General features: G+C 41.0%; 1 protein-coding gene and 1 long non-coding RNA gene across 7 annotated transcripts in view; one reads left to right on the top strand and one right to left on the bottom strand.

Annotated features, from left to right (window-relative positions):
• Positions 1-1432: 1432 nt before the first annotated feature.
• LOC140739455 (uncharacterized) lies at positions 1433-9495 on the bottom strand. Its single transcript, XR_012101646.1, has 3 exons — positions 8983-9495; positions 8707-8806; positions 1433-1951 (listed from the first exon to the last, which is right to left on the bottom strand). It is a non-coding gene; the product is annotated as an uncharacterized lncRNA (long non-coding RNA).
• Positions 9496-9667: 172 nt separating this feature from the next.
• The window catches only part of LOC140739454 (AT-rich interactive domain-containing protein 5B-like), a 165310-nt gene continuing 149720 nt past the window's right edge, over positions 9668-25257 (top strand). For 2 of the 6 annotated variants that reach the window (XM_073067765.1, XM_073067764.1), the window contains exons 1-2: positions 9668-9852; positions 10150-10428. In XM_073067765.1, coding sequence (XP_072923866.1) covers positions 9832-9852; positions 10150-10428 — 300 coding nt within the window. In that variant the 5' untranslated portion in view covers positions 9668-9831. The remainder of the gene's footprint in view (positions 9853-10149; positions 10429-25257) is intronic. The other 4 variants (XR_012101643.1, XM_073067766.1, XR_012101645.1 and 1 more) reach the window with 2 other exon arrangements.

The raw sequence follows: 25257 nt of genomic DNA, 5'->3' as shown, positions 1-25257 counted from the left end.
TGTATGAGCCAAAAATAATGGTTTTAGCTGGAACATAACATAAAGAATTGTCACTTACCTGATGAAAACTAGCTGATCTCATGCATGTGCTGGTCACATGTATATTTGAGCATGAGGGCACTGGAGGACATTATGCGTACTTGTAAAGACTGTCTGGCCTTCACACCAAAGGTACTCCATACCAGACAATACCAGAATGCTGAATGGATATAATCAGAAAGTATTGTCAGGCAGCACCAGTACTCCGCTGCAGTTTGTAACTTAAACGCCTTGCTCTTCCAATCTTCACAGGGCTCTGATCCAATGAGATACCAGTTTGGACCAGATGTACTAAAGATGTAATAATTCTGTAAAACTTGGCCACAGAACCAATAATTCAGATCAGGTGAATTAGGATAATTAATAAGCACATCAAGATGAAGCACGAACATCCCTGCTTACAAACCTGCATGTGCATGCAGAGGATAATCCTGAACGGTTTGCTTTTTGACTTCTTCAGCCAAAACTGCTGAATGGATAATGAACCATTCGATTCACTCCAATTGGTATTAAGAAATGATTAATTGAACTCAATTCAACAAAGGTTACTGGCTCTAACAAAATTTTGCTAAAAGCTCTTCTTTAGAGCTAGTCATGTATCTAGTCAAGCTCTTCTGACTGAGTTCCAATATCTGCATCTACCCAACAAAGTGGAAAATCACCCTGGGATGCATCGTCCATAAATACCAAAACAAATCAATCTCAAAAGTCACTTTCAATGATCAACAAAGTGATAGAGAGCTTCACTAACAGTATTACCAATTAAGACTTCAGCATCACCTGCTCATTTTGTTTTAGTCTTATGCAACTTCACCTGACGTAGCTGTGAGTGTTTGGATTGGAGGATCAAGAATACGATAGAAAATCAGCACTCTGAGGAGTCAAACTCAGCAGGGTATCAGTGTCCTTTGCCTAACCTTGAACACATTTCTATATATTGCCTCTGTTGGTGATTTAGTAATAAGACTGGAAAGCATTCACAATTTGTGAGGATAATGGAGCACATACACTGCCAAAAATGCACTTTGACATTGATACATTATGTTCAACATCAGGCAAATTATCACTTATAAAATACAATTTAGTTTGCTATTCTGGATATAATTTTAGGGTGTCTCTCAATCATGTATTTTTCTTAGCATCACTGCTGATAGGAAGTCCTGGTCTCCTACTAACTGAGATGTCAACTTCCATGTTCAGTCTTTTATTGAGGGACTGAACATTTTCTGGGTTAAGAGTACCCTTGTTATTGTAAATTGCTCACTGACATTAATACAAACCCTTCTTGTTATTCTAGTCTTTGGATAAGTAAAGAACAAATAGTTTATAAGATGGCATGACAGACTGTAACCAGAGCAGATTTACTAAAAGCAAAACTATCAAACTAAGCCTCCAAGAGAATCAGAATCACTTTATTGTCAGTATGTGAAACATACCAAAATTAATTGTGGTTTGCTGCCAAACATAAAACACAGATCCATACTATAACAGACAATGCAATAGTAACCAACACTTTACAAGACAATAGTGCAAACATCCATGAGCAATCAACACTTAGTAGAACTGTCACATGTGCAAGCATCAATAATCAATGTAAACATATCAACAGACTCAATAATAATAAACAAACCAAGGAGAGCAGGAAAGACCATTTAACAGATGTTGTGCAGAGACAGTTAGGGTATTTCACCTGACTGAGTTATTTTGAGAAGCTTGGATAGCTACAGGAAAGAAGCTTCGGAGATGACATGTAGTTCTGATGGTGATGGACTTGTAGCATCTCCCTGATGGCAATTTGGTGAATAGGTGACTGCTAGGATGGGTGGAGTTGGCAATAATTTTTTCGGCTCTTTTCTTCTTTTAATTTTGTTAGCCGACAATCTTCTCCGCTGAGGGGACCGCTCACTGCAACCTAGACTTGGAGAGGGAGGAGACAGCAGGAAACCAAATATTGACACGACACTCAACAATGGCTGAATAAAAATTCATCATCAGGATATGTATGCCCTGTGAGGTTAGGTTTCCAAAGCTGGCATAGGAAGAACAATCTCTGCTGGGCTTTCCGAGTGAAGAGCATGATGCTTCGATACATTGGTAATGGTTGTCCCCAAGAATTTGAATGATTCGACCACAGACAATGCCTGGCCATTAATTTCTAAGTGGGGCAGGTAGGGTGTTGTTGGTGGAAGTCAATCCTTATTACAACTGTCTTAATAGCATTAAGCTCCAAGTTGTTATGAGCACACCATGCTGCAAGACAGTCTACCTCCCTTTGATAGCAAATCACATCATTAGGGAGGAGGAGATCAATCACAGCAGTGTCATCCGCAAACATTAGGATTTGAATAGCTTTGTCTGTGGAGGTACAGAAATGAGTATAAAGTGAGAATAGGAGGGGTGAAAGAGCACAACCCTGTGGGGAGAGCCTATGCCTATAGACATCGGATCAGTCAAGGAGGAGCCAGCCTTACAAATTGCTTCCTTTCGGTCAGGAAGTTCATAATCCACTGACAGATACCGTAGGGTACAGCTAGCTGGGTTAATTTGCTGTGGAGCAACTCCAGACCACAACCTTGCCACGATTTGAAGGTCTGTGTGCTTCAATGACCCGGAGAGCTATATTGGCTGCAGACAGGGCTTTATGCTTTGGCTCTTGGTAGGGTCACTCATAACATCAGGGCAAAGGGTACAGGCCAGAGTGGTCCTCCTGGTTTGGGGGTTCGGCTCAGGGCTAACAAATACAATTGTTACAGATACAGAAAGGAAGAATCCTTCTGCATCTGAGTGGACAAGGACAGTCAGAATTTCAGGACCTGCATGGCTGCCCTAAACAGTAAATATCGAACTAGAAGAAATCCCTGCTGAACACTAGATACAACAACTAGGCCTTTTAAAGATATTCAACGTGAATAAAATGTCTATAGTGAACTTGAACTCAAGGATTTGTCTCTCTAGTGCAGAAGTTCCCAACCGTTGTGCCGTGGGTCAATTTCATTAAAGAAGGGGTCCGTGGACCCCAGGTTGGGAAACCCTGCTCTATGGTCTTTATGAGTCCATCTCTACAAAAGAAAGACTGGAACAGAGTGTTCAAGTTGAAGTGAAATATATTTCCTGTATAAACAAATACACTTGTGCTGACTCAGAATGAAATTATGAGTCAGCAATAAAATGATACTCTAGAGATTAGGCACTGAAGCATCAGCTGATTAAATCATTCAATAATTGTTTCTTTCTCAACAGTCATTAACTGACCTGTTGTGTATTTTAACCATTCTCATTTATTTCAGATTTCCAGCATCTGTGATTTTTTTCATTACTATTGAATTCATTACTACCTCTCTCTCTCCCAGCAGATCTTCCCTGGATTAAGTTTTTCTCCCCTCTTTACCATAGTTTCTTGGCCTCTTTTGCCATATTCTCACCACCCCTCTCCTTTCTGCAATTTAAAACACATTTGTTTTCCAACATCTAGTTTTCATGAAAAGTCATTAACTGGAAACATTAACCCTAGTTCTCTCCACTGGTGCTGCCTTAATACTTACAACATTTTTAATTTTATTTCAGATGTTTAGTGTCTACAATGTAGCACCTTCTACTTTATTTTTCCTTTCTGGATTGCTTTGACTAACTTCAGCAGAAAACGTAGGTAGAGAAACTTGTTAGTAGGATGTTATTGGACTTGTAATGAGACTTCGGGGTTCTTATGTTTAACTGTCGTTCATTCTTTGTGGCACTTCTCTGTTTTTGTTAATGTTTGCAAAGAAAAAGCATTTCAGGATGTATATTGTATACATTTCTCTGACATTAAATTGGACCTTTGAACCTTTGAATAATAAAACACTTCATCGCTTTGTGATTCTGAACCAAGCTCAAATCCATAACCAAAGACTTAAAAGAAACATGATATGCCCAAGAATTAATTTTAGATAGATAGATAGATAGATACTTTATTCATCCCCATGGGGAAATTCAACTTTTTTTCCAATGTCCCATACACTTGTTGTAGCAAAACTAATTACATACAATACTTAACTCAGTAAAAAAATATGATATGCATCTAAATCACTATCTCAAAAAGCATTAATAATAGCTTTTAAAAAGTTCTTAAGTCCTGGCGGTTGAATTGTAAAGCCTAATGGCATTGGGGAGTATTGACCTCTTCAACCTGTCTGAGGAGCATTGCATCGATAGTAACCTGTGGCTAAAAGTTCATACAACTTGTACTCTGGGAAATACTAAAATGAAATGACAGTAATATTAACTGGAGCTCATATTTCTGTAAGTCGGCTGACAAAACAAAAATTTTGATAATGTCATGCTGACTCTCCTATCAATTAGACTTTGCCCATATGACAACGTGATCGGCTGTCTGAAGTTTGCAAGTTCTCTTTGTGACCACATGGGTTTTCTCAAAAGTATTCCAGTTACCTCCTACATCCCAAAGATGTTCAATTGCCCCTGTAAATTACCCTTAGTTGGTAGCTGACTTGTAGAATCCAGGAAAGTAGATGGGGTTGTGGGGAGAATAAAATGGGCCTAGGCTGGATGTTTGATAGTCCACATGAACACGATGGGCTGAAGGGCTGTTCCCAAACTGTATCTCTCTATAATTCTATGGCAACAGTATAATGAAAGATATTTAATCTATGTCCCAGAAGCCTGTTGTGAAAACTTGTCTTACACTACAGTAACATTTTGAATATACATCAGATTTCTTCTAAGTTAATAATCATTTTCTCTTTATCAATTAATTGGTAACCAACAAACCTTAGGGATACACACAAAATGCTGGAGGAACTCAGCAGGTCAAGCAGCACCTATGGAAATGAATATGGACAGTTGATGTTTCAGGCTGAGATCCTTCTGCTGGGCTGGAAAGGAAGGGAGAAGATGCCACAATAAAAAGATGGGGGGAGGGTAAGGAGGCTAGCTGGAAGGTGATAGGGTGAGAAAGGTAAAGGGCTGGAGAAGAAGGAATCTGATAGGAGAGGAGAGTGAACCAAGAGGGAAGTAATAGACAGGTGAGAAGAGGTAAAACACCACTGGCGTTTCGTTCTTACTATGACTCCTCATCTTTTTTCCAGTCCTGATAACGGTTCTCGGCCAGAAAAGTTGACTGTACTCTTTTCCATAGATGCTGCCTGAGTTCCTCTAGCATTTTGTGCGTGTTGCTTGGATTTCCAGCATCTGCAGACTTGCTCATGTTTATGAAAGCTTGGTGATAGTTTCTTGACTGTTTCCATTGTTACATTTCTGTCTGAGACAGGTGGAGTCACAGTAAAGTGAGAATTTTGAAGCTCTCAATTTCCTGATGCCTTTAGTTCTGTAACATTTAGAACCTCTCCCTAAGTTTCCATGTTCTCTAGATGTTTTTACAATTTTTTTTACAGAATTAGCAGTTTTTACATTCCTCCTTCCTCCATGTATTGGAAAACGTGTCAGTTAACACTTAAAAGAAAAATAGCACTGCAGAGCTATAACAAACAAATGTCAATTGTGCCCACTTCTCATCATTCGGGTGTCTGCAGCACAGCAACTTCCTAAATATAAAGTCAATATAACAACCCCATTCTCTCTAGAGAGCAGTGCCACTTATTAGCACATTCAACAGTAATTACAAATAAAACCATAACCTAAAGTTTGTTCATTGTATTAACTGCTGTGTTCTAGCATTTTGTTTTTACTGTTGCTCAATCACAGTTGGTTCATTTGTGGTCCTCCCATTTCCTTCTGGGAAACCGTTCCAGCACCCATACGAACAGATCATGGAAAAATGTCTTTAGCTGAAGGAACACTTCTTTTTCTGCTGCTGAGCACCACCTGACCAATAGTTATGTCCTGGAGCACAGTTAAACCCTGGGCAACAAGCTGTGAACACGATAGAGATAACCAAACTCATTTCCCTTTAGCTCAGCAGGTTCCTGCACTTATTAATCTATTACCACTTAATGCATGCCAAGTTATTTAAAACATTTTGATTTGGTATTTTGCTTCATGTTGCAAGTATTCCTGCCCTGGAGTTTGGAATGAAAAGAGGCCATGTTGGCAAGGGTTGGGCAACTCTGAAGAGTAAAAATTTATTCTATGCATTCTCTTATATTAAATTGAACCATGGGGGTGGGGGATGTGTGTGTGTGTGTGTGTGTCCTCTCTCTCTCTCTCTGTTGGTGCTTGAGGGTGTAGTGAGCACACAGATCCCTGGTAGCCCCTTTGCTGCTGGTAACTACATACAAGCCTCTGCCATGTGAGGACACAAGTCAATAACAAAGCACAGCTCAGAAAAAGGTCATTCACTTCATTTAACCAACCTTTGTCAACAAACAAACCAAAGTGCCCTACATTAAATTGAAAATTCTTCATTTTGGATCCAGAAATTTGCTGCCACGTCACGACCTTTACTGTATTGATTAGTTGGTCACAAAGTATCACTTAAAATTTGGTTAAAATGTACATATAAATTGCAGCAAGCTCCCTCCGCTGAAAAGTCTGGTTTAACTGATAAGGTTTCAATGTGGAATGCTTCCAGAGATTTTCCATAAACCATGCAATCTGCTTAAAGGACACATCGGCAGAGCCAACCACAATTCATTTTACATTGTTTTATCTCATGGTAAGTATTGCAATGTGACAGCAATAAAAAGTGCTGCTAGAAATATTCTACAACTACGGGTAACATGGACTCGGTAGATAAATAGGAAAGCCTGGGAGATGCAGTAAAATATTTATCAATGTTAATTGCAACTCTTGCTCAAGTCATGACAATAGTAGGAAGTTACAACTGAGGTCAGGTAGATCCAGCATGTTGATCATTCGTCACAGATCACAAAGATTCAAACCATGTACTCATTTTTCCACAGGAAGCTGCTTCCAGTTTTAGTTACTTGCTTTGGCTTGTGACATCAGATATCTCACTCTAGGGTTTTTTTTAATGTATCTTCCTCTTGAGAAAGCCTCCACCACTTTCAATCCACAGGACCTATGTTTCCAATGCTATGACCCCCCACCCCCCCCATTCTGCCCGTCTCCCTTTACAACAAGCTGTCTGTGTTGCTGAGGGTGCAAATTTCTAAACTTTCTGTAGAGTTCCCCGTCAGCCTGTCTGAGAAATAAATGCCAGTTTTATTCACTATTGGAAGAATATTTCCAGTCCATGACTAACCTTCTCAATGAGTGACTTTATCCCATACCACTCACAAATACAGCAAATTGATCCCTACTTTAATTCTGTGAAAACCCTCTCCCCCACTCTACAAATGACATATTAAGAGTCGGATTAACACACACAAAATCGTGGAGGAACTCAGCATATTAGGCGGCATCTATGAAGGGAAATAAACAGGCAACATTTGGGGCTGAGACCCTTCATTGGGATTTCATTTGTACATTTCCAAGCCTCGCTCTATAAAGGCATACCTGCCCTGTGAGAAGCACATTTCTTTACATCTTGTAAAGTACTGGCCCACACCTACCCGTAAATCTACAGCAAACAGTCTATATTTCTGAATCCTAGCCATCTGTCAACAGAAATTATTGTTCTATTATTTTATTTAGAACCTGATACCATTCCTGGCCTCACATTATTCAACCTTATTTGCAAACAAAGCATTTCCAATGTCAGATTCAAAGACAGATTTGTTTTCAGAGAAACTATTATCAAACTTGGGATCACAGCATGATTTGCATCAGCTAGTTCTTTCGTAAACTAGGTTCCATTCCCATCTCTGCTGGGATTATACACACTGAAGGAGGATATTACTAATTTTAGGTTCCCAACATTGCATTCCTTCAATATTATTTTTAGAAATCTATTATTTTACTCTTTACTGAGATTATAAACTCCCAGCCTTATTTCCAATAAAATTAATTTCAGATGCACTCTTTATTGGGAGCATTCACAATTACAGGGGGGGGGGGGAAATAACTTGCATTTATACAGGGCACTCTAGACAATGAACTATTTATTAGAAGAAGCCAGCATTGTAGGAAAACACAATACAGCAGAATCCCATAAATAGTAATGAGATAAAAGCAAAAGGTCATCTATTTTTTAAAAATTTATCTCTGGAATCTGGGATGCTAGCAAGGCCAGCCCTAACTATTCTTGAACTAACTGGTTTGTCAGAGGTTTTAGAGGGCATTTAAGAGACAACCACACTGTTGATCAGGAGGTGATTATGGTTTTTTTTTTTACTAGGCTCTCTGAAAGTGCAGACAAGGCTCTTGCATGATAATTGGATTATTATTGTAATGATACTATTAAACGACACACACAAAATGCTGGTGGAACACAGCAGGCCAGGCAGCATCTATAGGAAGAAGCATAGTCGACGTTTCGGGCCGAGACCCTTTGTCAGGATAAAGGGTCCTGACCAAGGGTCACAGCCCGAAACGTCGACTGTACATCTTCCTATAGATGCTGCCTGGCCTGCTGTGTTCCACCAGCATTTTGTGTGTGTGTTGCTGGAATTTCCAGCATCAGCAGATTTCCTCATGTATACTATTAAACGCGTTTGTTTGCACGCCATCCAGGCAAATCATCTCATTATGGTAGTACAAAAAAGAAATTAATAACAATGCGGAATATATTGTTGCAGTTAGAGTGCAGTGCAGGTAGAGAAATTAAGTGCAAGGGCTATGATAAAATAGACTGAGAAATCAAGAGTTCACCTTTATGAAGTAAAAGGTCCGTCCATGAGTCTTATAACAGCAGGGCAGAGGCAGGCCTTGAGCCTGGTGGGAAGTTTTCTCAAACTTTTGTATCTTCTACCTGATGGAAGAGGGTAAAAGCACGAATGACAGGAACGGGAAGGGTTCTAAACCATGTTGACTGCTTTCTCAAGGTAATGAGAAGTGTAGACATAGTAGATGGAAAAAGAGACCGGTTTTGTTGTCTGTTAGACTGGGCTACGTATAAACGAGTGCACTATCTCACAAACTACTCACCTGCTCATTCTGGTCCCTCCTGCCGGTCTTTAGAAGACATGCTAGCGGGGAAGAAAATCGTTCAAAGGGCACCCTGCGAAAACAAAAGATTCTGAGCACGGCCAATTCCAGTTTCCTTACATACAGTGTCCTGAATTTCACATTCCTGGGATCTTTCCTCATAGTTTCTACTTTTGTCTCAGATTTCTAGGAATTCTCTCCGGAATAAGCTATCATCCTGGTACGGGCGGGTTCAACAGCAATATTCTCCGCTCGTCCCGTGTTCCCGATTTCCTTTCCTTTTGTCTCGTTCTTCACTCGGACTAAATCCTAATCCCAGCAAAACAAAATCCTGCTTTCCACTTCCCATTATTTTCTTTAGAGGGATTCCTTTCCCAATTGAAGTTTGCCTGTTGGAAACTCATTCCCTCGCAACAACCCCGTGACGTCACGCCTTCCTTGCAGCTGGGTAGAATTTTTTAAAACTTTATTTTCAAGAAAGGCATAACAGCAATAACAAAGTTTGGACCTTAACTGGAGAAATAAACGATGTAAGGAAATTCCGCGTGTCCAAAAACAAGGAGGGCGTGGGAGGAGTGCCAGGGTATTTAATAATATTCAGATATTATTTATGCATTGGGATGGATGGACTTGCTGAGTTTGAAATTGAGAGAACTGTTTCCGGGTTTGCTCATTATCCTTTGTTCTTTGTTTTCCCTGGACTTCTGCGGGAAGTTGTTGACGTTTTTTTTAAATTTCCCCCTCTTATTGTTTTTTTTTTCTCTCCCGTATTCTCGTGTTGTTGTAAATTAAACAGCGAGGCGCGCAGCTGCCAGGACCTAGCTGTTTCAGCCGACTGCCGGAGGAGATATGGAGCCGCTGAAAATCGAGGTAAAAAAAATCACACTCACAGAAAGGTTAAAAAGTTTTTTTTTTCTCTCTCCTTTGAGAGTTACTTCAGGGGAAGAAAGTTTAAGCGAAACTTGGATTGCAGAAGGAACTGTGTGTCTGAGAGAAGACAGCCTGGGAGGTTGCCAGAGGGCTCTTGCTGGCTTATTTAGAGGGGAATGCAGTGAAGTTTCATACAATGTGTTTTGTTTCAGGGATACTTGTTATTAATGGCTTTGCTCCTTTGTTTCTCTTCCCCTGTCTCTCTCTTCGCTCTCCGTCTGCTCATCCACTCTCCAGTGGATCGGTTCTCCCTGCGGCTCCCACGGACCCTATACTTTCTACAGGGCTTTCAGCTTGCCGGAGCCCGGCTCCTCCGGCCAAGGGAAGGCGCCGAGGACGCTGACGGCCAGGCTCGGCCAATTCCTCTTTGTCAGATGCCAGCCCCATGAGCCCGAATGCATCGCCGAGCTGCAGCTCCTGTGGGAGGACCGCAGCCGCCAGCAGCTGCTGGCCAGCACCAGGCTCTACTTCAGCCCGGAGGATACCCCGCAAGGACGCAACCTGCACCACGGTCAGGTAAGGAGGCAAAAGGGCACTCTGTCTGTGCAGCTGTTTCCTTCTGGGGTGAGTTCAGTTTGCAGGGCGTTAAACTTTCCTTAATTCGCCTGCAACTTCTCTGATCCCTTTGTTAATGTTGCTTCAAGGTCAGATGATCTCTGCTCAAACACGATTAGAATCGGGCAAATACTTCACTGAAACTTCAGTGAAATATGCTTACGACAGAGGTTAATAAAAACTGGTGAGAGATTAAGGGAGACATATTTGATTTTGAATAAGGGAAATATACCCAAAGCATTGGCAGACTGAGCTGGTCATCAAAATAATTTAATAAAATATCTTTAAACTTCTTTCGGAGCTTTACATGTGGAATGTTTCCTTTGTTGGGTGGAGAAATTAGAGAGCTGTTTCCAGAAATTTGTAAACTGAAAGCTGGTATGCTTTGATTTTGGGATCTTAAACAGTCCGAATAATAATGTTATTGGCGGGCATTCAAAATTGTAAATGGCTTTAAGCGATTGGCCTACTTAACCGTGATTTAAAATGACTAAGATCTAACTGTAGCTTGATCTCTGTTGCAAAGGGCGTGGGTGACGCTCCGTTTCCTCAATGTGGGCTAAATTCAGAAATGATGAGTAACAATCAGCAGCATGATAGCCTGTTTCTCTTGAAATAATTAACAGCTCCATGGGGTCGGCGATTGCTCAAATTCAGCATCTTGTTTGCGCCACACCACTTTAGCGATATTTTCGGATAGTCCAAATCTGTTGTAGATTTGCGCTGGTGCCGTTGTGAGAAGTGGCGGGGATCGCTCATCCCTTCCTTTGTCAGCAATATTTATGTACACAGTAATTCATTTCTTTTTTAAAAAATCAGCATTATCTACTTTCATGCAAAAACAGTTGCATAAAACAAAAGATTATGCTGACATTGGCTTCTAAAAATGAAATATAAATAACGCGCTCCTTTTGTGTTCCCTGTAATTTGGGATTTGGAGCAAGTTCCTCTGGCTCCAAGCCAAGTACTTCCTGACAAACGAGTGATATTTTTGCCGACAAATTAAGAAATCGCCTTTCTCATGAAAAACGCTCTTATTTTCTGTTTTTAATAGCATTTAAAAAAAAATGGTGGTTGTACTAAAGCAAATAATATGACTTTTTTTTTTAGATCTGTTAATTACACTTCTGCCTGGATACATTACTGGCAGTGGTAATGGGTGCCCATGACAAGTTGGCTGGCATTATTGGGGAAGATCTTTTTTTAAATAACCTTTTAAATAACGGGTATAGAATTATTTCCCTTCTCAGTCGCCTAGCCATGGACTAAATACTGACTGTCTGATTCTGGAGAGCCGCTAAGCGCATTCAACATCGTGGGTTAGGGTTCTAGAGACCCTCAAACTTCTGTATTGTTTTCCATTAGTTCCTTTTTTTTCAGTTGGTATCTTTTTTTTAACAAATGCCACAAATCTAACAAACATTTAACAAATCTAACATTTAATTTAACAATTCTGTAAAGCATTTAGGAAAATCATTGTTAATGGGGGGAAAACTTGCTGTCACATTGCCTTTGGGGAAGTAATGAGGAGCTGGTGTTTGAACTTGTATTAATTGTGGCTACTATTGATTTTTGAAATGTATGTTGTAGGGTTAACTCAAAAGTTGCACCCACACCTTTTGGAGGTACACTAAAAGGGTGGTTTTCTTTGCAGTAGGTTTTCAAAAAGTGCTTCATACATAGCATCAAATAGAACTTAAGTCTTCTTCTTGTACTTTGAATAGATGATAGTTAATGCTCAAATAGTTTTCTTGCTTCATTAGCCGGAAGTAATGCCACACTTCTCCTTGATGCATTAGAAGCAAACCCATCAAAGGAGCACAATGATTTTGTGTAATTCTAGTCACCTGCAGAGATGAAAGAGCTCTGATAAAAGAACTGTATTTTGTGAACCTTTGAATTTAATTGCAGTTGAGATCATGCAAGAACATTTTCCCTAATATTCTGTAATATTTTTCTTATTTAAGAAAGTACTTGGGGAAAAATGTGCTTGTAGAAGTGTGGGGCTAATCAAATTGAAATGAACGGGATTTACGTCAACGATTTGGATGAAGGCATTGAAAATAACATCAGCAAATTTGCTGATGATACTAAGCTGGGTGGCAGTGTGACATGTGATGAGGATGTTAGGAGAATTCAGGGTGACTTGGATAGGCTGGGCGAGTGGGCAGATACTTGGCAGATGACATTTAATGTGAATAAGTGTGAGGTTATCCACTTTGGGAGTAAGAACAGGAAGGCAGAATATTATCTGAATGGTGTAGAGTTAGGTAAGGGAGAAATACAAATAGATCTAGGAGTCCTTGTTCATCAGTCACTGAAGGTGAATGAGCAAGTGCAGCAGGCAGTGAAGAAGGCTAATGGAATGTTGGCCTTTATTACAAAGGGAATTGAGTACAAGAGCAAGGAAATCCTCTTGCATTTGTACAGAGCCCTGGTGAGACCACATCTGGAGTATTGTGTACAGTTTTGGTCTCCAGGGTTAAGGAAGGACATCCTGGCTGTAGAGGAAGTGCAGTGTAGATTCACGAGGTTAATTCCTGGGATGTCTGGACTGTCTTACACAGAGAGGTTAGAGAGACTGGGCTTGTACACACTGGAATTAAGGAGATTGAGAGGGGATCTGATTGAAACATATAAGATTATTAAGGGATTGGACAAGATAGAGGCAGGAAATATGTTCCAGATGCTGGGAGAGTCCAGTACCAGAGGGCATGGTTTGAGAATAAGGGGTAGGTCATTTAGGACAGAGTTAAGAAAAAACTTCTTCTCCCAGAGAGTTGTGGGGGTCTGGAATGCACTGCCTCAGAAGGTAGTGGAGGCCAATTCTCTGGATGCTTTCAAGAAGGAGCTAGATAGGTATCTTATGGATAGGGGAATCAAGGGATATGGGGACAAGGCAGGAACCGGGTATTGATAGTAGTTGATCAGCCATGATCTCAAAATGGCAGTGCAGGCTTGAAGGGCCGAATGGTCTACTTCTGCACCTATTGTCTATTGTGTAAGGGGGCTTGATCGGTTAAGTGGTCAGTGTACCAAAGTCCTCTCCACCATTGAGTACACTTACATGGAGAGCTGTCACAAGAAAGCAGCATCCACAGCCTGCCCTGTCCTTATTGCTGCCATCAGAATTGAGATGCACGAGCTTTAGGTGCCACACCACTTACTTCAGGAACAATCAGGTTCCTGAACAGGTGTGACTCACTTCATTCACTGCTATTTCTGAACTGATTGAATGACCTGCAGACTCACTTTCAAGCACTTTACATCTCATGTTCTCAATATTATTTTCTGCACAGTTTGTCTTCTTTTGCACGTAGGCTAATTAGAGAAAGTCAGAATGGCAGTGTGAGGAGCAGGTCATGGCTCGCAAGCCTGGATGACTTTTTCGAGGAAGTGCCAAAACAAATTGATGAAGATGGATGTGGTGTATATGGGTTTTCGTAGGGTGTTTGACAAGATTCCTCATGGTAGGCTCATAAGGAAGTCAGGAGGAATGAGATTTCAGAGAAATTTGGCTGAATGGATTCAAAACTGGCATGCCCAAAGAAGGCAAAGTGTGGTAGTAGATGGAGCTCATTCTGCTTGGAAATCAGTGACTAGTGGTGTTCCACAGGGACCTATTCTGTAACCTCACTCTTTGATTTTTATAAATGACTTGGATGAAGAAGGGTGGGTTAATAAGTTTGCAGATGACACGAAGATTGGTGTTGTTGTGATTAGTGTAGAAGATAGTCATCAATTACAACGGGGCATTAGCGGGATGCAGAACGAGGCTGGGACATGGCACATGAAGTTCAATCCAGAAGTGTGAAGTGATGCACTTTGGAAGGTCAAGCTTGAAGGCAGAATACAGGGTTAATGACAAGATTCACAGCAGGGATCTTGGGGTTCACATCCATAGCTCCCTCAAAGTTGAAGCATAGGTTGATGGGCTGGTTAAGAAGGCAATTGGCATGTTGGCTTTCATTAGTCGGGGAACTGAATTCAAGAGCCACGAGGTAATGATGCAGTTTTATAAACTCTGGTTAGACCACACCTGGAGTATTGTGTTCAGTATTGGTCACCTCATTAAAGGAAGGATGTGAAAGCTTTAGAGTGTAGAGGAGATTTACCAGGCTGCTGCCTGGATTAGAGAATGTGTCTTGTGAGGAAAGGCTGAGCAAGGCGGGGTGGACAGCTGGCACTTTTTTTCTCAGGCTAGTACAAGGGGACATAATTTGAAGATGAATGTTATAAAGTATGGGGGTATAAGTATAAAGTAGGGGATTGGAGTAAAGTATAAAGGCCTATACTGTGCTCTGCTGGTCTATATTCTAAAACAAAACTGAACAACTAAGCTGAAACAATTTCACACAGGCTATGATATGTTTTAAAAGAGCACATAGCTCCTTATTGAACACAAGTTGACATTGTCACATAACTTTGAACAAGTTACTGCACGACAGAGGCCGTTCAGTCCTTTGAGTCCACAATGGTTCTACAAAAAATCCTACTGAGGATTTCCTAGTTTTATTTCAGATTTCCAACCAGATCAGTGGTTTTCTTGGTCTTCATTAAAATATATTATAACATTGCTTTGGTTGTGATTTTAAAATTGATTACCTATTCCTCGCTTTTTTTTACTCCTCTGTTTCTAAGTTTCAAGATCACATATGCTTTTTTTAACCTGACTCAGACTACCCTGTCTCAATGTCCTATGCCCACATACTCCATTCTCAGAATCTGTTCTTTGATGCCTTCTGAATTGTTCTAATTCACATTACCTCTCCTTGTTCCTCCTACTAAACTGTAAATTTGCACGTTTCTGAATTACATTTCATCATAATCCCATCAGCCATTCTTTATCTCCTTTAAGTCTGTTACCATCCACCACATCATCCACACTTAATTTCTGTTACTAATAAACATAATTCTTACCAAGTTCCTTAAGACATGATTTGAACATAGAACATAGAAATCTACAGCACTTCGGCCCACGGTGTTGTGCCAACCATGTAACCTGCTCTAGAAACTACCTAGAATTACCCTACCACATAGCCCTCTATTTTTCTAAGTTTCATTTAGCTATCCAGGAGTCTCTTAAAAGACCTTATGGTACCTGCCTGCACAACTGGCGCCAGGAGTACATTCCACACACCCACCACTCTGCGTTGAAAAACTTACCCCTGACGTCCCCTCTGTACCTACTTCGAAGCACCTTTTGCCACTTTGCCAAATCCTTACTAAATCTCCCTAATCAATCAGCACATGTCCAAATAGTGGATAATTCTGTTCCATTTTTATCAATCTAAACCTTTCTCCAGTGAGGTTAGACTGACTGGACTCCTGCATCCTTTTTTGAACAAAGATATAACAGTTGCAATTCTCCAGTCCTTGGCCATCAATACTTGGGAAGTTATGACTGGACCTTTCATGACAATAGAGCAAAGGAGATGGAGAGGTTTAGAACTTGGATAACTGAAGGCACAGCCTTTAATAAAGTTTTATGTAAATAATGCGGGAGAATGTTACTTTGTAAAATGGTAGAGGAAGAATCAACAGCGAAGAGCAAAATCATCTATAGCGACTGGAATGGATTCAGGGAGGGGGAAAATAGGATCAGAAAAGCCATGAAATAAAGACAAATAGAAGTTGGCAGGAAAGGCGTCCCTTGAGAGAAAATTGAAAGAGCAGTGAGTGTTATAAATGGATCAATCGTTTCAAACAAAAGGACAATAGGAATAAAATCTAGAAACTAGAGGCACTCATTTGAAAAGTTATAAATGATGATATTATCATGACTGAAATATTATTGATTGTCTTTAGACTAGAACATTTTCATTAGGGATAATGAAAATGTTAATTTTATTAATGAAGTACAAGATGATAGATAATTTAAACGTTGTGTGAAAGAATGAAACAAAGAACTCTTTAAATATACTCAAGAAGTAGAGGCAAAACAGTGAGTCTTTGGTCTACTTGCTGCTAATCCAAAAAGGTGAGACAAAATACATTAGATTCGATCCTGGCTAAGGAAGCAAGGAAAGCAGTTGAGAAGCAGACAGATGAATATGTTTTGGCTGTCACTGAACTATGATCCATTTGAAATGTTAAACACAAGGAGGAGTCAGTATGGGGAGCAGATTGGAAAGCAAAGGAGAAAACTAATTGTATAGAAAAGAACGATAAAGATATGAATAAATTATGGGTTAAATATATTTATCAGGGTTTAAATTGGAGGCAGAAACCTATTAATAAGCAATTTAATCAGAAAAAATGTATGCATTAAGGCAGAAGGATATTACAAAATAGAACTATGACAGAGGTAGAAGTTAAAGAAATAAAGCTGAGCAAAAGAGACAAGCTGAGAAAATGAAAGACTAATAGTCTACATAATACCACCTGAATAAGAAGGGGAAAGAATGCCTGCTGGTATGACAGGAATAAAGAAAATATTCATTTATAAACTGCATTATAATGGAAATTGACCACAGGATTATTGAAGAGGATAGTCCAAGCCATAAATATAATTTCCAAACTTCTTTGAAAATATTCTTTGCTGGTGTCCCTGTCTGTTTATGCTTGAGTGCTTTGGAATGTTTTTCTATGTTAACAAGAAAACACAAATTTCAGTTGTTCTTTGGAAGGCTTTCTCAAAGAAATACAGGGAATAGAGTAAGGCAGAAAATTTTATATATCCTAGTTGCGTCTCAGTTGAGTGTCCATAATGTAGAATAAATTAATACATTCTTTGAAAGATGGGCTAATCTCGGGCAATTAACATCATCTTACAAAAGACATCCAGTTTATTTGAACTGAGAGAAATCACATGGTGTGTTGAAGAAAAGAATTCTTTTGTATTCATACAGGTTGGCTTTCAGAAGGAGTTAAATAAGCCATCAAATAGGTGACTGGTTATGAAAATAAGCTGAACTAGTACTAAAGTGTAGCTATAGGAATGCGTTGAGGAAAGGAAACAGTTGAAACAGCTTTTTCCAGATTAGTGGGATTTGAAAATTCTTGTACTTTGGAGATGTGCTCCAGGGCCTGCTTCATCTTTCATTATTAGTGATTTGTGCGTAAACATGAGGAATAATGCTGAAGTTTGCTAGTGGGATCAAATTACAGAAAAGAATACAGCAGGACAAATAGTTGGCAGCTGTAGCTCAATGCAGAAATGTGAAGTTATTCACCTTGAGAAAGGGAATAGTGAAAAGAAATATCAACCAAATAATCAGGAGCAGCAAAAAAAGCTGCGTTGAGATTGCCGGGTATTTATGAGATTACAGGTAGCAAAGGCATGCAAATCAGGGGTATCAGGACTTATTCATATTGGCTAACAACAAAGGCAATGATATGGAGTAAATTAGTTGGGCAACTCTTGAAATACCATATGTAGTTTTTAAACAGCACATTACTGCAATAGTCGTCAAGCCATAAAATGTAAATGGTTCAATAGAATAATAGTAAAGGTGAAAAGCAATGTGATTTTAAGTGTGCTCCAAAATAGAGTTTGACAGTGGAATAAGTAAACATAATGGAGGTGTGGGTGAACTCTTAATTTTAAACCCCCTAAACCAGCTGCATAGTGAACAACTATTTTCACTGAATTTGGTAAATTAGTAACAGGCGATCAAAGACTCTGTATTGTCCTCGGAAGGCTGGAAGAGTTTGAATGACTTTGTCACCAAAATAAAAGTTAATGAGGGTGTGCTGATTATCGAGGTAAAGATCATTAACATAATTTAGCAAAGTATTTACTAATGTTTGCTGCAGTCTTTTAACATAATAGCCCCTCCACTGGTGAACACTTATCACTATGACTTTAAAATTAATCTCAGGAAATCGTGAAACCATTAAACCTCTGGAATGTAATTAATTCCTGTGGTGCTGCTGTCTGCCAATTGTGCAATGAAGAGAGCACGATTAGGAGATCAGACATCAACACACTAACCAGGGTCAGAGTCTAAATGCTAATGCTCAAAATTTTCAGGCTTTCAGTAGCAACATCCTGATGAAGATAAAATGCCCTTTTCTCAACCTATGCACCAATAAAATCTTAGTAATTATTATACAATAACAAATTGACAAAGAAAATGGAGTACATTTATGTCACCTGGCCCCACAAGCCTGTTCATTATGACCATGGTTGATTGCACCAGGTCTCAACTCTTCCCTGCCAGTTCCACATAGCTCTCTGTTCTCCATTCTTTCATAACTTTACATACCTCCTCTATAAGTATAACTCTCAAGAGCTGCATCTGATCCTTTCTTGTTAAACCTTAAGTATGCTTCATTTCTCCTCTTGTCTAGATATTCCACTTCCACTGTCAACTGTAGCTCCTTCACTATACCATCCTTTCTCTGCCTCAATGGGACAAACCTATCCAGAATCCCATCCCAAGTCCTCCCTAAGCAAGCTCCACATTTTCCATTTTATAGTTATCTGAAAACATCTGTTTCTTGTTTACACTCCCAAGTTCCTGCCTAATAGTAACAAAATTAACCACCCCCTCCCCCCAATACTTTCCCTTACTGCCCGCTCCTATCTCTGTCCACAGCTATGCTGAAGGTCAGGGAGATGTGGTCATCCACTGAGATATCTGTCACTTGACCACTTTCATTGCCCAGTACCAGGTCCAGTAGGGGCTCTCCTCTAATCAACCTATCCACATATTGTGTAAAGAATCTTTCCTTTTAATTTTCCTTTCTCCTTGGAAGTGGTGTGTTCAAGCTTTTGCTTCAGGTAATCCAGAAACCCAAAGCATTTACATTTTGCTGTTGGTAACCGGATGCAGGTAATGGTTCTCTGTAAGAAAAGATCAAGTGCAGGAGTTCCCAATCTAGGATTCACAGGCCTCGCGGTTAATGGTAGGGGGTTCATGGCATTAAAAAAATGGTTGGGAACCCCCGGTCGAGTGGGTAAAACTTTGAATTTTCGCAGGAGGACATCGCAAGGTAATGGTACCTGCCCAGAGACCCTGCACTGACAAACCCAGTCCCCATTTGGAATCAATGGGTAAACTGGTAGTTTATTGCATCAGGGACCCTAAAGCAGTTTCTGCCCCTTCATAATCTAGTCAGCGACTTTTAAGATTTGATTATTTTCTTTGGTGCTGGTGGTCCTGATGAAAGCCAACTTCATCCTGGATTTATCACTATGAACAAATTGAAAAGGCGCGTGGCATGCACCTTTCATTCTGTTCAGCAATGGCAAAGTTTTCTTGAAGGTTAAGCAAATGAAATACGAGGTGTGGCTTGAGCTGTTCTATATAGCTTAGAAAGAACTTGCGTTATATACAGCAAATCTTTCACATTCAAAGTGCAAAGTAAGTTTATTATCAAAATAAGGATATAATCACCATATACCACCCTGAGATTAATTTTCTACACAGTGGAACAAAGAAATGCAATAGAATCAATGAAAAACAACATGAACAAAAATAACCAATGTGCTAAAAAAGACAAACTGTGCTAATACAGAAACCAAATAATAACAATCATGAATAAATAAATGATGCTGAGAACATGAGTTTGAGTTCTTGCAAGTGAGTCCAAAGGTCGTGGAATCAGTTGAAAGTAATGGTGACTGAAGTTATTCACATTGGTTCAGGAGCCTGGTAGTTGAAGGGTAATAACTGTTCCAAAACCTGGTGGTGTGGGACATAAGGCTCCTGTATCTCTTTCTGATGGCAGTTGCGAGAAGGGTGCATGGCCTGGATGGTGTGGGGGTGGGGTGCAGGGTAGTAAGATATCTGAAAGTTTTGAAAAACCTTGGTCTGTATCATGTGCAGGGAGCAAACTTTGGCACAGTTATTAGTTAAAAAGGAGTTCTTGTGTGGCTGTGGAGTGCTTCCCTTCATCGACATGTCCATGATTGCGGGGGCTGAGGAGCATCTGCAGTCAAGGAGCATGATCGGCCATGCCTCTTGGGCACATTTCCCCACAAGATTGATGTGTCGCTAGTTCCTTCTTCCCCACATCCACGGTCAGATTACTTCCACTTTGTTTCAACTTTCCTCATTTGACCTCTGTCTCCATGGTAACCTGAGCCTGGTATGGGAAGATGACTCCTTTTCTAACTGGTTGGCACACCATTGTCATTATTTCTAATTAGTATGTGTCGGAGTGCACAAGATGCATCGATCAATTTTTATTCCTTCCTAAGCAGTAAAGAAAAAACAAGTGCATCTTCATAAAGGAAGAATGTCTTAATTTTCAAGTTTTGTTTCTGGTGGTTTCTGATTTGGCATTAGGGCCAGTCTTGGGACACAGTGCACAGGAAATGGGTGAATTCCAATTTCTAGACCCTGCAGTATAATGGGTCTTAAAACTAGAAGAAATATATGTGGAAAATATATCATTACAAAGCAGATAAGAATTTAGAAAGTAATAAGAAGCATATATTATAAAATCAGAGTACCAGAAGAAGTATTCATGGATTCGGTTGCATCTCAAAAAGACAAAGTTCAAGGTTCTGGCAAGCAACATTTCATGACTTTGCTCAGTTCTACTTGTAGTCATAAATAGATTTTCTTTAGTGGTAAATTGCACTGACATTAAAATAATGTGCCAGAATTGAAAGTGTCTTTAGATGGGAAGAGGAAGTATCTCATAAACTACTGAACATTGTTCAGTTTGGGAAAGGCAAATTCAATTGAGCTTTCATCCTCTTTTATTGCTTTCAGTAAAGATATTTTTTTAAAAGAGCCCTTTTGTTTCATAATCCTTTTTGTGTTCAGGAAAGGTTCAGATAAGCTAAACAAAAACTCATAAGAAAAGAGATCTCTTGTTGAGATCAAAGGAAATCAGTAAGGTGTAAGAGGATAAAGTAAATCTATGTGAAATTTGTATATGGGTACAAAAAGAGGCATGGCGGTAGGAGAAGAACAGAGTAAGGATCAGGAACAGGTATGAGGGCTGGAAGATAATTGGAAAGCTTCCAGCAGCATGAGAGATTTGAAGTGACGAAATGTGAGGGAGAATTCAAGCAGGGGATTGTTTGGATGGGATAAAATAGCAGTGTTAAAGAACATTTTTATTTATCGTTAGTATATCTGTAGTATGGTTATGAATAGCCAATGAAGGATCTTAACCTGAAATGTTGAGGGCCCATTTCCCTCCATAAATGCTGCTTGACTTGCTGAGTTCTTCCACTATTTTATATGTTGCTCCAGATTTCCAGCATCTGCAGTCTCTGTTCTGTCCCTGTTTAAAATATCTATATTTATACTGTGCCTTCAATATGACAAAGGTTCACAAATACTCCATGGGAGCATTAGCAAGCAAAATTTTGATTGACTGACATGAAGTATCTAGCTAAACGGTTGCAGTCTTAGTCAAGAAATAGGCTTGAAGGAGGAAGAAAGGTTTAAGGAGGGAATTTCACAGATTGTGGCCCAGAAAATAAGACCATGGACTCCTAATGGTAAACAATTAAATTTGAGGATGATCAAGAGGCCAAATAAAAGAATACAAATATTTCAGCATGGTATAGGGTGGGAGGAGATTACAGAATAAACAGAAGGATATTGAAGGAGGATTGAAAATCAGGATGGAAATTTAATAGTGAGTTATTGACCAAGCGGGAACAGATTAGATTAGATTAGATTCAGCTTTATTGTCATTGTGCTGAGTACAGATACAAAGCCAATGAAATGCAGTTAGCATCTAACCAGAAGTGCAAAAGAATAGTGTTATTTACAAAATAACTGTGAATAAAAAATACTACAGTATAAAAGTACTAACACAGTACAATATGGGGGCAATACTGCTTAGCGCTGTGATGTGAGGTTCAGCAGGGTCACAGCCTCAGGGAAGAAACTCTTCCTGTGCCTGCTGGTGCGGGAGCGGAGGCTCCTGTAGCGCCTACCGGATGGGAGGAGAGCAAGAAGTCCACGGTTAGGGTGAGATGCATCCTTGATAATGCTTTTCGCCCTGCGTTTATGGTAGATGAGCTCAACGGTGGGCAATTGGGTGCCGATAATCTGCTGGGCAGTTTTCACCACCCGCTGGAGTGCTTTGCGGACCGATACAGGACAATTGCCATACCACACTGAGATTCAGTTAGTGAGTATGCTCTCAGTGGTACAGTGGTCAAAGTCAGTCAGTATCCTGGGACAGAGGTGAGCTTTCCTGATGCTCCTCAGGAAATAAAGGTGCTGTTGCACCTTTTTGATCAGAATGGAGGAGTTCAAGGACCAGGTGAGATCATCGGAAATGTGGACACCCAGGAATCTGAAGCTTGATACACGCTCCACTACAGCTCCGTTAATGTAGATGGGGACATGAGTGTGGCTCTTAGCATGCCTGAAGTCCACAATGATCTCCTTGGTCTTCTGGCTGTTAAGAGCCAGGTTGCTGTCGGCACACCACGCTGGACCTCGTCCCTGTAGGCCATCTCATCATCCCCTCTGATCAGGCCAACCACCGTGGTGTTGTCTGCGAACTTGATTATGGAGTTAGAACCATGTACAGGAACGCAGTCATGGGTGAAAAGGGAGTACAGAAGAGGGCTCAGCACACAGCCTTGAGACACGCCAGTATTCAGGGTGAGAATGAAGGAGGAGAGGTTGTCTAACAACGGATTGGGGTCTGTAAGTCAGAAAGTCCAAGGTCCAATTGCAGTGGGATGGGCTGATACCAAGCTGGTGAAGTTTGGCTATCAGCTTGGAGGGGATCACAGTATTGAATGCCGAACTAAAGTCAATGAACAGCATTCTGACGTAAGAGTTGGGGCTGTCCAGGTGGGTCAGGGCAGAGTGAAGTGCTGTGGAGATGGCATCCTCTGTTGACCTGTTGGTGCGATAGGCAAATTGATGGGGGTCCAGGGTAGTGGGCAGACAGGATTTCAGATGTGATAGAACCAGTCTCTCAAAGCACTTTGCAATGATGGGGGTGAGTGCAACTGGGCGGAAGTCATTCAGGCCCGTGGCAGTGGAATGCTTCGGCACTGGCACGATGGTGGTGATCTCAAAGCTTGTGGAGACAACTGCCTGGGACAGGATCAGATTGAAAATGTCCGTGAAGACCCCGGCCAACTGCCCTGCACAGACTCTGAGCACACGGCCAGGTATTCCATCTGGACCAGCTGCCTTCCGTACATTCACCCTGCTCAGGGTGAAAACCCCGGCCAACTGCCCTGCACAGACTCTGAGCACACGGCCAGGTATTCCGTCTGGACCAGCTGCCTTCCGTACATTCACCCTGCTCGGGGTGAAAACCCCGGCCAACTGCCCTGCACAGACTCTGAGTACACGGCCAGGTATTCCATCCGGACCAGCTGCCTTCCGTACATTCACCCTGCTCAGGGTGGCGCAAACATCGGAGGTGGAAAGTGAGAGAGGCAGTTCACCAGGTGGGAGATCCGCTTTGAGGATCTCTTGTTCCCCCTTGTTCCCTCAGTCAAAGCGAGCGTAGAGGTAATTGAGCTCATCAGGGAGGGAAGCAGAGCTGGAAGGAGGAGCAGTACTAGATGGTTTGAAGTCTGTAATGACTTGTATAACATGCCAGATGCGCCGCGGGTCTGAAGAGTTGAAATGCTCCTCGATCCTCTGTTTGTATGTGTGTTTAGCCTGAGAGATTCCCCTCTTCAGGTTGGCCCTGGCTGAGCTGTAAGCCTCCCGGTCTCCAGACCTGAAGGCTGAATCTCTGGCTTTGAGCAGGAGGCGAACCTCTCTGTTCATCCGTGGATCCGTGTTCATCCAATCCATTGGTGGATTCGCCCAATCCATTCTGATTGGGGAAAACTTGTATAAATGAATGTTAGTCTTCAAGTCTTGGGGTAATGAGCGGATGAGACCAGATTATAGAAGATGGAGTTTACGGACTCCGGCCTGGAGTGTACAAGAATTGTCAATTCTGGAGGTAATGGAAAAGTCAGCTTTAGATCCTGTTAAAACTGTCTTAAACTTGAAATGTGAACAACGTTTGCCTTTCAAAGATGCTCCCTGACTGTATTTTCAACAATTTGTGTTTTTATTATTTTCGGATTTTCATAACTTTTTCTCTCCATTTTCATTGAGAGGTAACGTGTGTGTAAGGATTTAATTCAGCCAGGGTAGAATAGGGTAATGTATAAAATAAAAATGGGTGTAGTCATTGTTGGCATGGATGTGATGTTTAAGGAGATTGTGGGGTCGAAAATGAGTCTGTGAACAATATGACTATATTTGGGCTGATACCACTGAAAAGGATCTAGACAATGACCAAGAAGCACAGAATGTAAGTTCAATTTCATTGTCTTTCAACCGTACGCATGTACACCGTCAAACAAAAAACACATTCCTCCAGACCAAGGTGCACAGTACAGTACATAGGTGTGTGTAGCATCCGTTAGCCTCGTGAGGCCTGGGCAAGGTTGTACAGGAGACTGGTAGTTGCCCATGCAGCGAGCCTCCCCTCTCCACATCACCGATGTTGTCCAAGGGAAGGGCAAGGGCTGATACAGCTTGCCACCGGTGTCATCGCAGGAGTTGCCAGAACGAGGTTGAAGGCAACGTCGGACTGCCTTAGGGACTCCAGCTCCGGATTTGTCCTCAGGGTTTACTCCCGAAGCCTTTCCCATGAGTGGGTGTGGCCGCAAGGCAGCAGAGGTTTGAAATCAGAGTTTTCCCTCTCTTAGATGGACTACCTTCCCAGGCTGACGAGCTCCATCTACTCGAAGCTCTGGTTTTAAGGCGCCAGGACCCGCCTTCGCCCCTTCTCCTGTCAGTAGAAACAGTTCTGCCGGGCTTAGAGGCTAAGCCACACGAGAAGGCCAGGAGTTGGACTTGGTTGTCAGAGGCTGTTTGAGGCGCACGACGTGAG

This window comes from Hemitrygon akajei, chromosome 15 (assembly GCF_048418815.1).
Source record: "Hemitrygon akajei chromosome 15, sHemAka1.3, whole genome shotgun sequence".
NCBI classification, from domain to species: Eukaryota; Metazoa; Chordata; class Chondrichthyes; order Myliobatiformes; family Dasyatidae; genus Hemitrygon; species Hemitrygon akajei.
Note: the sequence above shows the minus strand (reverse complement) of the source record. Positions and strands in the feature narration are given on the sequence as shown.